A 14,734-nucleotide genomic window follows, 5' to 3' on the forward strand; every position below is an offset into this window, starting at 1 on the left:
CAGGGTTAGAGACATTTCTGAATCTTTTGAACTGGTATTATATAGATCAAGGGAGCTGAGACATTATTCAGGGAGAGAATGTAGTGTGAGAAGAGATAATGGGCAGGACCACTGGCATTTTGGGCAGGCAGAAGAAGAAATAATCTGCAGTGGAGACTGAGAAGATAAGAAATCAGGAGAGAGTATTGTCCAGGAAGGCAAGGCATGAGGTCATCAGGGTGAGATGCTGAAGAGAGAGGTCAAGTATATAAAGGCTGAAAAAGTATCTGTTGGATCTGGCCATATAACGTCATTGGTGACTTTGGTGAGATTAGTTCTATTTGGAAACTCAGTGTTCTGAATGTGCAAGTGGATTATTTCTACTGAGTTGTATCGTGGTTAACCTAGTTCTGCTGTCAAAAACTCAAATGCCATTAGGGTCTAGGAGATAATGTAAATGTAAATAAGTGAATGGCCCATCTAAAGGGAATAGCCTTACCTAGCTCCAGATTGTTGATTTTTTTTTTCAAAAGAGGCCAGATTTTTAAATTTTTCTTTTCAATTTATAAAGTTGGTAATTAATTTAAAGAAATTTTGGCCCTGGCTAAGTGGCTCAGTTCGTTGGAGCATCGTCTCCAAGGTTGCGGGTTCGATCCCAATGAGGGCACATACAGTCAACCAGTGAATGCATAAATAAGGAGAACACACATTGACATCGATGTTTCTTTTTCTCTTTCTCCCTCTTTCTCTCTAAAAATCAATTAAAAAATAAACTTAAAAAACACTATGCTCACAAATAAAACATATCTAGTATTAAGTCTTTGCTTATGATTTCATTATATGTTTAATGTACTAGAAGTGATCCAACATGCTTTCTTTTATTTAGGGTGTTCAAAAAGAGGAAAGAGAGAAATACCGAAGGTTATTGGAGCAACTTAAAGAAGGTGTTCATGGAAACTCTGTTCCTCCTGTAACTTCAACTCATCATAGGTAAAAAGATGAGCTAACAAGATCGATCTTTTGCCCAGACACTTTTTTTCTTATTTTTGGAGAGGGAATTGGTAGGGAGTGTTTTATGGAAAAAAGAGATTAACATTGAGAGAATGTTAATTCTCTGAACGTAATTTGTCTGAACAAATTATATCTAGTGGATTATATAGAATAGTGCTTTTACAAAATACAATTTTCTGTTAGCTTTAGAATCCTGTGTTCAAGTGTACTCTTGAAACTGATATAGAAAAGTAGAATCAATAGTTTAAATCAGGAAGCAAGAGTTTTTCAACCTCTTCAACATACACATTTCTTACAATCTCTCTCTCTCTCTCTCTTTCTCTCTCTCTGCCTCGTTCCTCTTTTCTCCTCTCCTGCTTGTCCCTCCCTCCCCTCTCTCCCCCTTCACTATATACACATAGTTCCTGAGGCATCTTAGCACAATTGGAAAGCCTCCACTTTAGAGACAAGATGAAAGTCACCCAGATCATAAGTTTTTCTTAAAAGACTCCTTGTTGCCCGGCCAGTGTGGCTTAGTGGTTGAGCATCAACCCATGCACCAAGAGGTTGCTGGTTCAATTCCCAGTCAGGGCACATGCCCAGGTTGTGGGCCCAATCCCCAGTGTGGGGCATGCAGGAGGCGGCCAATTGTTGTTCTCTCTCATTGATGTTTCTATCTCTCTCCTTCTCTTTCTAAAAATAAAGGAAAGAAGAAAAAAAAAGACTCCTTATTAATTACAAACCTTAATGATTTAAGCAAATAAATGAGAGTGGCAGAAAGAGTTGATGTCTGGCCTTATACTCACTTGTTCTCATACTCACGTGTAAAAAGGGAACAAAAAATATTTGAGCTTGGGGTTAAGGTACATTTGATAATTTTAACAAGTGAGAATACATAGAGAGCTGTCCCAGAAATTATGTAATATCAAGTTGAAGGTGAAACTGTCACAAGACTAGCTTGTTGGGTGCAGAAATAACAAAGGAATACTTGTCTGGGATTTTTTGTTTTTTTTTCTGTGGTACATGCCCTTAGCGGGAACTGAACCTGGGACTCTCTGGTCCGCAGGCCGACGCTCAACCACTGAGCCAAACTGGCCAGGGCTTGTCTGGGAATTTTAATTTTGGTTGTGAACTTTAAAATCCTTAATTCTCTTAGTGCAGTCAGTCAAAATGTTAATATTTTCTCAATTTTGACCAGCCATTGTTGAAAGCAGCAGTATGCTTTATAAACTGTTCGTTTTGTCATGTCAGCAAAATCCTCAACCTGTTTTGCTTTTTAAATTACTGCTTTTAATGTGTTGTTTTAGGCTCCGTTTCAGTGGATTGTGTAAAATTTTCCATTTTTTAACCTGAGTTTTATCACACGAGATTTTTCAGTCAAGGTGGTGCTTGGGATTAAGAACATGCAGTTTTACAAATAGAACAACTGGAGGTTAGTAATTTGGTTGAAATATTAGAATCAGGATTAGACTCCTTTTATCCTAGTCCCAGATGGTGCTCTGTTGCATCCTCTCGTAATTTGATGATTCAGGGTAATCAGTAACTCCTGTTTGGAGAAGCTTGTCAGACAGAGATAATAAGTATTTATGGCAGATTTTCCTTTTGTATCTGAACATCTCCGCTTTTTGTGTTTCTAAGTTCTCAAAGATGTCACATGGATACATTAAAGACCAAAGGCTGGGGGGAAGAGCAAAGTCATGGAGTCAGAACAACTCAGTTTGTTCCAAAACAATGTGAGTTCCCAGCTTTAGTCCTATGTTAATATACGGAACTTGGTCCATGTGCATATGAAATTGAAAATGATGTACTTGTGAAAGATGGTGTGTACCAAACTGTAAAACTTTATCAAACCCCAGTGCATTGACTGGTTTTTCCACTACCAGTAGTTTAGTAAAAAAGTTATTTCAAGATGAAGCAGATTTATAAAATACCTCTTGATTATTATACCTAGCTTCTATATATAGTAGTGCATATTTTGTGAGACTAAAATTAATTTTTTATATTATATTAATTTCACTAAATTATAGCTTATCAAATGAACAGACATCATTCAGTTTACACCAAAGATTATATTTAAAGAAGAAAGTGATTTATGCATTTTGAACCAACTTAATTTGTAAGGAGGCTAGTGTCTTTGGAATTTATTCTAACATTTCAATGTAGGTCAATGTCTTGATACTTTAGAGACTGTGAAAGTTGAAATTCTAGCTATATATTGTTTAATAAAGAAGACACTTTATTTTTTCTTTACCATCCTCACAGATAGAGTTGTTGAAACAAGGGGACCTCTATGTCCAGTGAGGAGTGAAAAGAGGTACATGGTTCAATTCATTCTAAATTTACTTTTGACATTTTCTTGCTTTATAAGCTATATTTATGAGTAACCATATCTGAGAAATTGTGAACCCTCTTCAACTCTGCTAACTGGTCAGCACATATGGGTACATAGGTAGCTTTTGTGTCAGATGCTTGTGCTAACTTGGGATGGTGCCTTTGTCTTCTAGGCATTAGAGGTTGGGAGATGCAGATGCCATTTAGAAAAGAGTGTGGCTGTGGTGGGCATCTAGCATGTGGACAGTGAAGGCATTTCTTCGTGCCTTACGATTTGGGATGATAGTTTCTTTATAGTGTAGTTGGTAAAGTATGGCCCCTGGGCCAAATCTGCTTCACCTACCTGATTTTGGTAAGTCAAGTTTTATTGGAACACAGTCATGCTCATTCATTTGCATACGGTTTATGGCCACTTTTAAACTCTAATGGAAGTTGAGAAGATGTAACAAATCATAAGACCTGCAAAGCCTCAAATATTTCCTATCTGATCCTTTCTGGAAAAATTTTGCTGACCCTTGGTTTAGAGGACAATATCAAACTCAAGGCAGTTTTTGTTTGCAAATTATTCTGTCTTATTTCTAAAACTAGTCCAACACGTACCAGGTTAAAATTATTCAGTCAGTCTACAATCTCTGTATTTTTTTTTTCAGGTGTTCAAAGGGGAAAATCTCAGATAAAGAGAAGACAGTTGGAATCAGATTTGAAAATGAAGGTGTAAGTAGAAACTCTAGTTAAATGTTATGTGTTTTTACTCTTTCATTTGATTTGCTATTAATATTTTGGTGCCCATGGAAAATAAGAAAGATGATATATATTTATTTGATTTTTAATTCTGTTGTTTTCCTTGAAAAATCAGCAAGCACTGAAGATAATACAACTTCAAGGAAGATAGCTTCCTCTGAGTAGCTGGGTTTTTCTCTGTGATAGCCACCTTTGTTTGTGAGAGAGACCAGTTTGCCTCCATCTCAGCTCTTATGTGTGTTGCCTGGATTCTTTTAGAGACTTTAAAAACCATACATCTCTAGGAGAAATATATGCTCAGGACTTTATTTTCAGATTCAAGATTGTAGATTTATTTGAAAATAATATCGATCGTATACTTAATTAGATTTTTAATATATATATATATATGTGTATCAGAATAAGTGTTTTAGTGATCTCCATAGCAATACCAACATTTTTAATAATGGCAAACACTCCATATCTAAAAGAAGTACATTCCTAAATTAAATACAAACTTGAAGTTTTAGATTATTTCACATCTTAGATACAAATACCAAAGTGTAGGGGACTGCTTTGTGTTAAGTACAGTATCACTTTGATCAAATTTCTCTTCTCCCATTAGATCTCTTCATAAGAATTAGTCTTAAGGCTAAGTCACTCTGAAGCCATGGTCTTAAGTCATAAGTCTTAGAACATTACCTTCTCTACTTTCCCCATTTCCAGTGATTCAGAGTGAAGCCTTGTGTGTTTAATTATCATTTACCACCTGTAGAACAAAAACTGAAAGAAATAGGGCACTAAGCCTGAGAGGATGACAGGGTGGTGGCGATAATACTTTGAAGACTATGTCCTGCTTCTAGCCTTGCTGTACCTGAAGGCTTTGCTATCTGCGACCATGGGGAGGGCGAGTAGCTACTGGTTTCCTAGGACTGGTATACCTGCTAGTTAGCTAGAGTTTAGAGTACTGGCTAGGTGTGTTGAGAGTGTGGTTCTAGTCCAAAGCTCTATTTCTAAGTAAATTTCCTAACTTCAGAACAGTTTGAATCCAGATTAAATTCGATATTAAGGGTTACATAGGGTCATGATAAGAAAGGATCTAATCAGAGTTTTTGAGATGCTGGCAGAATTCTACTTGAATGGTAGTTACATTGGTGTTAATTTTTAAAAATTAAGTGATACATTAATGTTTTGTGTATTTTTCTATGATTTATAATTACTTTTTAAAAAAAGATGAAATAGCTTTGCTGGTGTGGCTCAGTGGTTGAGCATTGACCCATAAACCGGGAGGTCACCAGTTTGATTCCCAATCAGGGCACATGCCCAGGTTGTGGGCCATATCCCCGGTGGGGGGCATGCAGGAGGAGGCCAGTTGATGTTCTCTCTCATCAGTGTTTCTGTCTCTCTCCTCCCTTCTTCTGTCTAATATCAAGAAAGAAAAAAACGTAAAAAAAAAGGATGAAATAGTACAAATTTATTTAGTATAGGGATAGTGGTGGTTTATTCTGAGTGATGGCATTATGTGTTATGTATTTTACTGTTATTTTTTTTAACTAAATTATTTTTAATTGAGATAAGTGAACTGAAAATACTTTTCTTGTTTACCTCAAGGGAAAATGATGAGTTTTCTGTTTTATGGTTTTGTAATTGAGCTGTCCTGTGAGTCTTACATTGTGAACACTTTTTGGTCCCTCTTATAGGAAAAGATATGCTAAATCCACACAGTTGATTGAGGATTTGCTAATCCTCTGTTCTTTCAAGATGTCACTATTTTTATTTCATGTGTTATATATGTTTATATGTACAAGTATTAAATAAGTCAATAGAATATAGAAACTTCTTGATCAGAGGAGGGGACACCAGCTGGAACCTGACCTGTCTGAAGAAGTGTCAGCCCGACTCCGCCTGGGCAGTGGAAGCAATGGCTTATTCAGGAGGAAAATGTCAATACTTGAGACAAAAGAAAAAAATTGCTCTGGCAAAGAGAGGGATAAAAGAACGGATGATCTTCTTGAGCTTACAGAGGTATTGTTTCTTGTGTGATCAGAATAAGAGACATGTTTTTAAATAATCTCAGTTATTCAAGACTTGAGTGACTGTTTTGAATAGTTTCTCCAGGCTAGGAATAAATGTCTGAAAGGAATAAGGGCTAGGGTCTATTCAGTCACTGGCTACGTGGATCATTAGTGATCTGTGAAGGTGGCCTAACTAAGGGAACAAATACGGGTAGACGTAACGGTCACATATCTCGGAATATAATGGATTCTTTGTAGAGTTTTTTCCTAACCTTAAAATATTTTGGGTTACATAGAATGGGTTTGGCATGCGGAATGAGTTCATTGCAGTTTTAAGTGATTATAGTTTGCTAAAATTCTCCTTTCATTGATTATTGTATTTGAAAATAGTAAAAACTTGTAGAAAACAAGGAAATGAAGGTAGTTAAACATTTTTCATTTTAAAGGTGAGCCCATATCTTGGCTCCTTCTTCCTTCTTGTCTTAGTAGGTGGTAGTCAGCCCTATTTGGTGATTATCTCCTGAGCACTTATATATTGGGCATCCAGATGGAGAGAGCGAGCCATAAAGTTATAAAAGTATGTGCAGTGGAGGAAAGCAATATTAATATTTAGCTGAAATAATTCCTGTTGGGTTTATAGATTCAGTCTTATAGCTTAAATATGTATTTATCTGCATAATTCTTTAGATGAAGCCATCTCTTCAGTAAGGACTCAGTTGTTAGACTGCTGCCTAGTTTTCCAGTTTCTCCCTGTTAGCTTATTCTCCTCATGTCCAAGATGGGTAGTATGATCTCTTAGGTGTTCTAATTTTATTACTTTGATGTATTTAAATAAAAGTTTAGGAGGAAAATAAGGAAGGTATTAAGGTACTATTAATACAGTATTGTAAAAGGAGCAAAGGCTAATAAGTTAGACACTCCTGGGTTCAAATCTTGGCTCTGTCTTTTAATAATTTATGAGTTTGAGCATGTAACCTAATTCTCTGAGTGTTACCTCTTCTATAAAATGGTGATATTTTCCCCACAAGCAGGAATTAATGATGTGCTTCAAGCATGTGGTGCCATGTTTGGCCCATAGTGCTCAATAAATGGGGGTAGGGTAATTAAGACTATACCCTAAATGTAAGTATTATTACCAAATTATTATTTTCAGAAGCTAATAATTCAACTAGCATTTTAATAGCCATTAGTAAGACTGTTGTAGTCTAAGTTTAAATCTTTTCATACTTTAATTTAGTAGGTCTTTGATAGTATATTTTTCTTAGGGCTCAGGTGTTACAGAGGTGAGTTTGGCTGTTTTTAGTCTCAGACTTTCAGTATCTGATCGTGGTTTTATATTAAAGTAGCAACCTCTGGACTTTCTAATTCAGGACATGGAAAAGGAAATCAATAATGCCCTAGGCCATGGCCCACAAGATGAGATCCTAAGTAGTGCTTTCAAATTGCGAATCACTCGAGGAGACATCCAGACCTTGAGGAACTATCACTGGCTCAACGATGAAGTAAGTCGCCCGCCCCTGCCTTTGTAATGTCATTATGCTTGAGCATTTACTATCCATAACCAAAGTGATACCCAATTATAAGGGGTTGATAGAGCAGCTTTTAGTTTTATTTAAAACAAAATATGTTGAACTTTAAAAAGAGGGTTAATCCTGATTGCTGCCTTTAACTAGCATTGTTTCCCTCTTCTGCATCTGTGCTTCATTTACCCACCACTTCATTTACTAGTCTTCAGTGACGTTTTTATAAACCTGGGTGCAGCTGATGAATGGAAGGAAGTAGTGAGTGATATTTTATTTTAGATAAATTGTTATAGGAGCTGTTTTAATTTTTAAAATAAAGGGATATATTTATTTATCACTATATGTACACTATATGTCTTTTCTTTATTTTATTTGAGCGATAACTGCAACAGTTTACCTAATTGATATCTTGTATTTTTATATGTTTAGCTAAAGCTAGATTTTAGTTCTTGTCAATATGTTTATTACATAACATTTAGAAAATAATGGAAAAGTGAAAGAAAAGTGCCACCACTAAAAAAATTAGTAAAATTTTAATGTTTTGGTATATTTCCTTCTAGTTAATATTTCTGCATATTTTTGGTGTGATACGGACAGTTACATACACCTTTTCACTATTGCAGACTTCCTCCTTACGTTACTTCTCTTTGACTCTTGCTAACATGCCTCAAAAGTACAATTTCATTCCTTCTTAATCCCTCCCATTTCGTATTGATTATTTTTATTTTTCATCTTCTGGCCATAGAGAGTTTTTTTATCCCCTTTTCTGACACCTTCCCTTCACAAGGCTTCTTATTGTCTAATCCTAATTTAGTTAGGTTAGAAACTTAGTTTTGATAATGTGCTTGCCATGTTCCAATGTTTACTCTCTTGGTATTATAGGTCATTAATTTTTACATGAATCTTCTGGTGGAAAGAAATAAAAAACAAGGCTATCCAGTACTTCATGCATTCAGTACTTTCTTCTATCCCAAATTAAAGTCTGGGGGTTACCAAGCAGTGAAAAGATGGACCAAAGGGGTCAATCTCTTTGAACAGGAACTAATTCTGGTGCCTATTCATCGGAAGGTACATTGGAGCCTGGTGGTGAGTCGAGAGGGTTAATTGTTGGAGTTTGGATAATGACCATTTTCTTAAATAATGAAGGCTACTCTTTTCTGTTCAGTGAAAGTCCATAGTACATTTTAGAGCCATACTCCACAGAGTCCCTTCTTAGTTCTTGAGTAGCTTTCATTTAAAAAAAAATTTTTTTCTTTATTGATTTTTAGAGAGAGAGGAAGGGAGAGTGAGAGAGAGAGATGGAGACATCAATGAGAGAGAACATCGATTGGCTGCCTCCTGCATGCCCCCCACTGGGGATCAGGCCCACAACCTGGGCATGTGCCCTGACCAGGAATTGAACTGGCGACCGCTTGGTGCATGGGTTGACACTCAGCCACGGAGCCACACCGGCCAGGGGAATAGCTTTTATTTTTAACAGGAGAGCGTTTTAGTACACATGAGTCATTTATTAATTTTGTTTATAAGATGGTACAGGTTAGTTGTAAAAAGTGAAGGTATAAAGGAAAAAGCAAAAAAAGAATCTTAATATTCTGAGAGGACCACTAATGTTTTGGGGATTGAGTTTATAAGCCTTTCTGTAGAAATAGAAGTGAAGCTCATATCATCTGTGATGTTTATAAAAATGTGTCTTAGAAATCCATTCAGTTGGTACATGTATTGATTTTTTTAAAAGACGCTTTTCTTTTTTAGAAATAAAATTCTCATTCCTGTTATGATTGTTTCTGGATGTTGCATTTTTCCATTATAGGTAATAGACTTAAGAAAAAAGTGTCTTAAATATCTGGATTCAATGGGACAAAAGGGCAACAGGATCTGTGAGATTCTCCTGTAAGTAAAGGCTAAAAAACTTCTCTTACCTCATTATACCCTGGTTAAGTGATCTGTCTTCGATCTAATCCTGCCAGTCTACAAGGCTGTCTTCCCAATTGTTCAGAACTTGACTTGAATCCATCTTTTTTTAAAATAACCTAATATCTGATCTTCATGGAGAAGTCTTGTTTAGTAGCATCATTGAAAGCAAGGTTGTCATGTGTTACAATGTAAAATACATCTTATGAGAATCCTGTGATTTGAATTAGATTTGTTTGGGATTGATACATTATTCTGAATGTTCTAAAGAGCTGTTAGCTGGAGAGTATTATTCCTCTGAATTCTTAAACCCACTCATGTCTCTGTGCTTTCCATAATGGTTGGGTTCATCTCTGAGACCCTGGAGGTAATTTTTAAAGTACAGTGATACCTCGGTTCTCGAACGCCTCGGATTTCGACCAAATCGGTATTCGACCAGGAGATTCGAGAAACTTTTGTCTTGGAATCCGAACAAATATTTGGAACTCGAACTTCCGAGATGAGCCGAGTTGAGCCGAATGGCGTTCATTCGGCCCAGCGCGCCTTGCTTGCGTCATCAGTGTCAGTGCAGAGAGAGAGTCACGCTTTGTGGAGAGAGTCACGCTTTACACTGAATTTAACCCTTAGACATACTGTACACTTTTATTTCTTGTTGAGACTTATGTTTTTCTACATATTATATACAAATTAGGCCAGTAAATAGGCATTTTCTGGGGCTTGGAACGAATTAATCCAGTTTCCATTATTTCCTATTGGGTTTCATTGCTTTGGTTCTCGACCGTCCTCCTGGAACGAATTATGTTCGAGAACCGAGGTATCACTGTATATGATTTGTAGGCAACTATTTCAAATAATAATTGCTAGAAGCCTACCTTTAAAGCATAGCTATGTAAAATGGTGACATGAATTTCACGGCGAGGAAGCAAATCCATAAGACAAGTCTGTTTTGAACCTCTGCTGTTTTTTTGTTTGTTTGTTTGTTTTTTATCCTCACCTGAGGACATTTTCTCCATTTTTTTGTTGAGGTAGAGTGGGAGGAAGAGAGAGAGAGAGAGAGAAACATCGATGTGAAAGGGACACATCGAGTGGCTGCCACCTGCACGACCAACCAGGGCCGGGGACAAACTGCAACCGAGGTACGTGCCCATAGTGGGAACCGAACCCGGGTCTCTCGGGACCGCAGGCCGATGCTCTAACCACTGAGCCAAACTGGCCAGGGCAAACCTCTGCTGTTTACTAGGAGCAAATGTAGGTTCCTGTTTTTAATTTAATAAGGATATGAAGATAACTTTAATAAGGATACTTTAACAAGTAAGGAACTTGTTAAATGAGTGAAAGGGAGAAAAGTTAACAATTTTATAGAAGTGAAGTTCTTTCTCAATAATGTTTTAGTGTATTGTTTTTATTTATGGGTATTTATCTTGAATAAAAAGTATAGAAAAAATTGTACACCAAATAGTATATAAAGCAGTGATGTTGCCCTGGCCAGTTTGGGTCAGCGGGTAGAGTGTCGGCCTGTGGTCCAGAGAGACACGGGTTCATTCCTGCTAAGGGCACGTATCTCAGTTGCAGTTTGTCCCTGGCCCCAGTTGGGGTTGTGTGGGTGGCAGCCAGTCAATGTGTCTCTCTCACACTGATACTTCTCTCTCTCTCCCTCTTGCTCTATCTGAAGATGAAGCAAAAAAAAAAAAAATGTCCTCAGGTGAGGATAAAAAAAAAAGCAGTGATGTACATACCTATGTGTGCACAAACACATACGTATATATTATTACATGTATAGAAATGGTCTTATTGGGAATGTACAGCAAAGTTTTGTATACTGCTTATAACAGGATATAAAAAATCCATACTTATATGACATTCATACTTTTTTTTTTATTCTCACCCGAGGACATTTTTCCATTTTTTGTTCAGCTAGAGTGGGAGGGAGAGAGAGAGAGAGAGAGAGAAACATCGACGTGAAAGGGACACATCGAGTGGTTGCCACCCACATGACCCAACCAGGGCCGGGGACAAATTGCAACCAAGGTACACTCCCTTAGCAGGAACCGAACCTGGATCTCTCTGGACCACAGGCTGACGCTCTAACCGCTGAGCCAAACCGGCCAAGGCCTTTTTTACTTTTTAATATTTTTTTCTTTATAGATTTTATAGAGAGTGAGAGGGAGAGAGAGAGAGAAACATCGTTGAGAGAGAACATCGATTGGCTGCCTCTTGCATGACCCTAACTGGGATTTGGCCCACAACCTGGCCATGTGCCCTGACCAGGAATTGAACCGGTGACCTCTTGGTGCATGGGTCGACACTCAACCACTGAGTCACACCAGCCAGGCTCAACATTTTTTTTCTTTATTACCTCCCTACCCCATCCCTACCCCTGAGAAAAAATTTTTTTCTCCAAGAGAAAATAATACTAATGAATAAGACCTTTTGTTTCTTGGATTGAGCCTTAGAGGGCTACAAACCATTGAAATACCTGATATTTCCCTTCTAACACCAGTTTTCACCCCCTTGGGGGCGATATTGCTGCTCCCATTGCAAGTGCCATGCCCTCCATAAAGCAGGAGTACCTCTGTGCAGGTCAGGGCGAGAACCGAGATGTCTGGGTTAGATTTGAAAACCCCAAGGAGATTTGTATAAAATTAGTCACCCAGTTCTTAAGTATGTATCTCCTAAGAATAAGGAAAGTCCCTTATATAATCACAGTGCCACTATCACACTTAAGAAAGTTAGCAGTCAGTAATATGTAATATGTGGTTCATATGGGTTATGTTCTGATTATTTTTTCTTATCTGAGAAGCTAGTCAGCGTTCGTGCATGTATTTTATGTGTTTAATCTCCTTTAATTTAGAAGAGTTTTCCTACCTTTTTTTGTTTTTTTTCCATGGGAATGGATTTTTTTTCTTTTTTAAGAGTCCAAGCCAGTTGTCTTGTTTTATATCTGTTTTAGGTGAGAAAAAAATAAGTTGTAAAATGGAGTCCTTTTTATTATTTTTATTTCTTTTTAATCCTCACCTGAGAATATTTCTCTATCATCAGATACAGTGGGAGGGAGAGAGAGGGAGAGAGAAACTTCGACGTGAGAGAGACATATCGACTAGTTGCCTCCTGCATGACCCCGACCAGGGCCAGTACGAACTGCAACTGAGGTATGTGCCCTTGGCTGGAATCAAACCCACGACTCATTGTTCCAAGGGCCAATACTCTATTGCTGAGCCAAACTGGCCAGGGCTGAAGTCCTTTTTTAATAAGAAAAATATATGGTTTTGAATTGTGTGTATAAGGGTAGAGTAGAGAACTAGAGGAATACACAGTAAACTATAATAGTAATTAATTCGAGAGTGATTATTATGGAGTCTTTTACATTTTACATTTATATGTCTTAATTTTTTAAAAAACCATGCACAATTTTTATAAGCAGATAAAAAACTCAAAATTAAAATTTTAAACTAAAAGTTAATGAAGATGGATTTGAGGATGGCATATCTGTTTAACATCACAAAGTACTTTGTAATTACAGTGTTGTCTTTCCAGGGGGTTCATTAATACATTCTTTCCTTTTGTTTTTTCAGTCAGTATTTACAGGATGAAAGTAAGACCAAAAGAAATGTTGATCTGAGTCTTTTAGAGTGGACACACTACAGCATGAAGCCACATGTAAGTGACAGTCATCTGTATTTCAAATACTTGGCTGCGTTCACTGTCAGAGGCACATTGCATAGACTTGACCTCCTTCCTCCCTCCCCTCACACGTGTTCTGAGGCATCTTTCTCCTGAAATGTATGTACATCTTAAGAATGATATACTTTTCAATCTTTTAAAAAATGTTTTTATTGATTTTAGAGAGAGAGGAAGGGAGAGATAGAAACATTGTTTGGCTGCCTCCTAGACACCCCCTGCTGGGTATGGAGCCCACAGCCCAGGCATGTGCCCTGACTAAGAATTGAACCAGTGACCTCTTGGTGCCTGTGTCGATGCTCAACCACTGAGCCACGCCAGCCAGGCTACTTCTCAATCTTTTAACCTAGGTGTTTGCTTCTTAGCCTCTATCTTCTTGATTAAACTATCAATGTTATCTATATGCTAGCATGTCTCAAAAAATTGAAGAAACAGAAAAAAACATCAATAAATTTAGTCAGCTTCTTTTCTTGGTTGGCCCTAATGAAAATTTGAAGTTCTCGTTCAAAACTTATCTGGAAATTATGTATATCTAGCTCTTGAGGATCCTATGCTATGAGTCCTCAAGAGTCAAGTATGCTATTTGTGAATGTGCTTTGGATCATGCCAGACAGGGGTCTCGCTCAGGGTTGAAACACACATACATCTTTGAGTCCTAATGGCTTCTTTTTAAAGTAAGCTACATGAATTCAGTTTTAGCCCTAACCTGTGTCTACATAGCCAAAGCATTTTCATTTTTAAGTTGAATTATTAGAAAGGTAAGCTTTAAGTTTTCCTGAGGAGAGCACAGATAGAAGAGTCTGTCAGGATGAACACTGTGTTCTGGGAAATGTAATAAAGACGACAAATTCTCTGTACTTGTATATTGGAGTCTGTAGTACCCTCCAGTCTGTAAGAGATGCTGGGCTAGGGAGAACAGTGAGAAGTACCTACCATATGAATGGGTGGTGTGCATGCTTAAACAGTCTTTTTCCACAATAATAATCTGTATTTCTTTGACTAGAAATGGAGCTGTTGTAATCTAGTATGTTTTCCAGCAGTGGAACCAGACTTTCTTAATACTTTTATTACCTTGTGCTCATCATAACTGAGAGCCAAAGTGTGTAAGGGGCAGGCCCCAATTAGTGCCTGAAATAATTCTGACTAGAATTCCTTTCCTGGTAATAAACCTTCTTTCAATTGGTCTCTTTGTATGAAAGCAAACAGATGGAACTCTCACTTTCCTTCTGAAAAAACATTTTCTGTGGGGTCATATACTCCATGTTATGGTTAGGATTTTTTTTTTTTTTTCACTTTAAAAACAATTTTTTTTTCTTTATTGATTTTAGAGAGAAAGAGGAAGGGAGAGGTAGAAAGAGATAGAAACATCTATTGGCCGCCTCCTGCATGCCCCCTACTGGGGATCAGGCCCACAACCTGGGCATGTGCCCTGCCCTGGAATTGAACCAGCAACCTCTTAGTGCATGGGTCAACGCTCAACCACTGAGCCATACCAGCCAGGATTTTTTTCACTTTTTAACACACTTTTGTTATATTACCTACATAAAATAATCCTATGGAGTAGATTTTTTTTTTTCAATTTTCATT

The 14,734-nt window shown here is 37.3% G+C and overlaps 1 protein-coding gene across 5 annotated transcripts in view; it reads left to right on the plus strand.

Annotated features, from left to right (window-relative positions):
* The window catches only part of SENP2 (SUMO specific peptidase 2), a 33,612-nt gene that overhangs the window by 16,097 nt on the left and 2,781 nt on the right, over positions 1-14,734 (plus strand). For 2 of the 5 annotated variants that reach the window (XM_036242603.1, XM_036242604.1), the window contains exons 7-15: positions 866-969; positions 2,608-2,702; positions 3,232-3,283; positions 3,951-4,014; positions 5,854-6,045; positions 7,406-7,537; positions 8,441-8,644; positions 9,369-9,448; positions 13,042-13,126. In XM_036242603.1, the coding sequence (XP_036098496.1) occupies positions 866-969; positions 2,608-2,702; positions 3,232-3,283; positions 3,951-4,014; positions 5,854-6,045; positions 7,406-7,537; positions 8,441-8,644; positions 9,369-9,448; positions 13,042-13,126 (1,008 nt within the window). The remainder of the gene's footprint in view (positions 1-865; positions 970-2,607; positions 2,703-3,231; positions 3,284-3,950; positions 4,015-5,853; positions 6,046-7,405; positions 7,538-8,440; positions 8,645-9,368; positions 9,449-13,041; positions 13,127-14,734) is intronic. The other 3 variants (XM_036242602.1, XM_036242605.1, XM_036242606.1) reach the window with 3 other exon arrangements.

This window comes from Molossus molossus, unplaced genomic scaffold (genome assembly GCF_014108415.1).
Source record: "Molossus molossus isolate mMolMol1 unplaced genomic scaffold, mMolMol1.p scaffold_m16_p_5, whole genome shotgun sequence".
Lineage (NCBI taxonomy): Eukaryota > Metazoa > Chordata > Mammalia > Chiroptera > Molossidae > Molossus > Molossus molossus.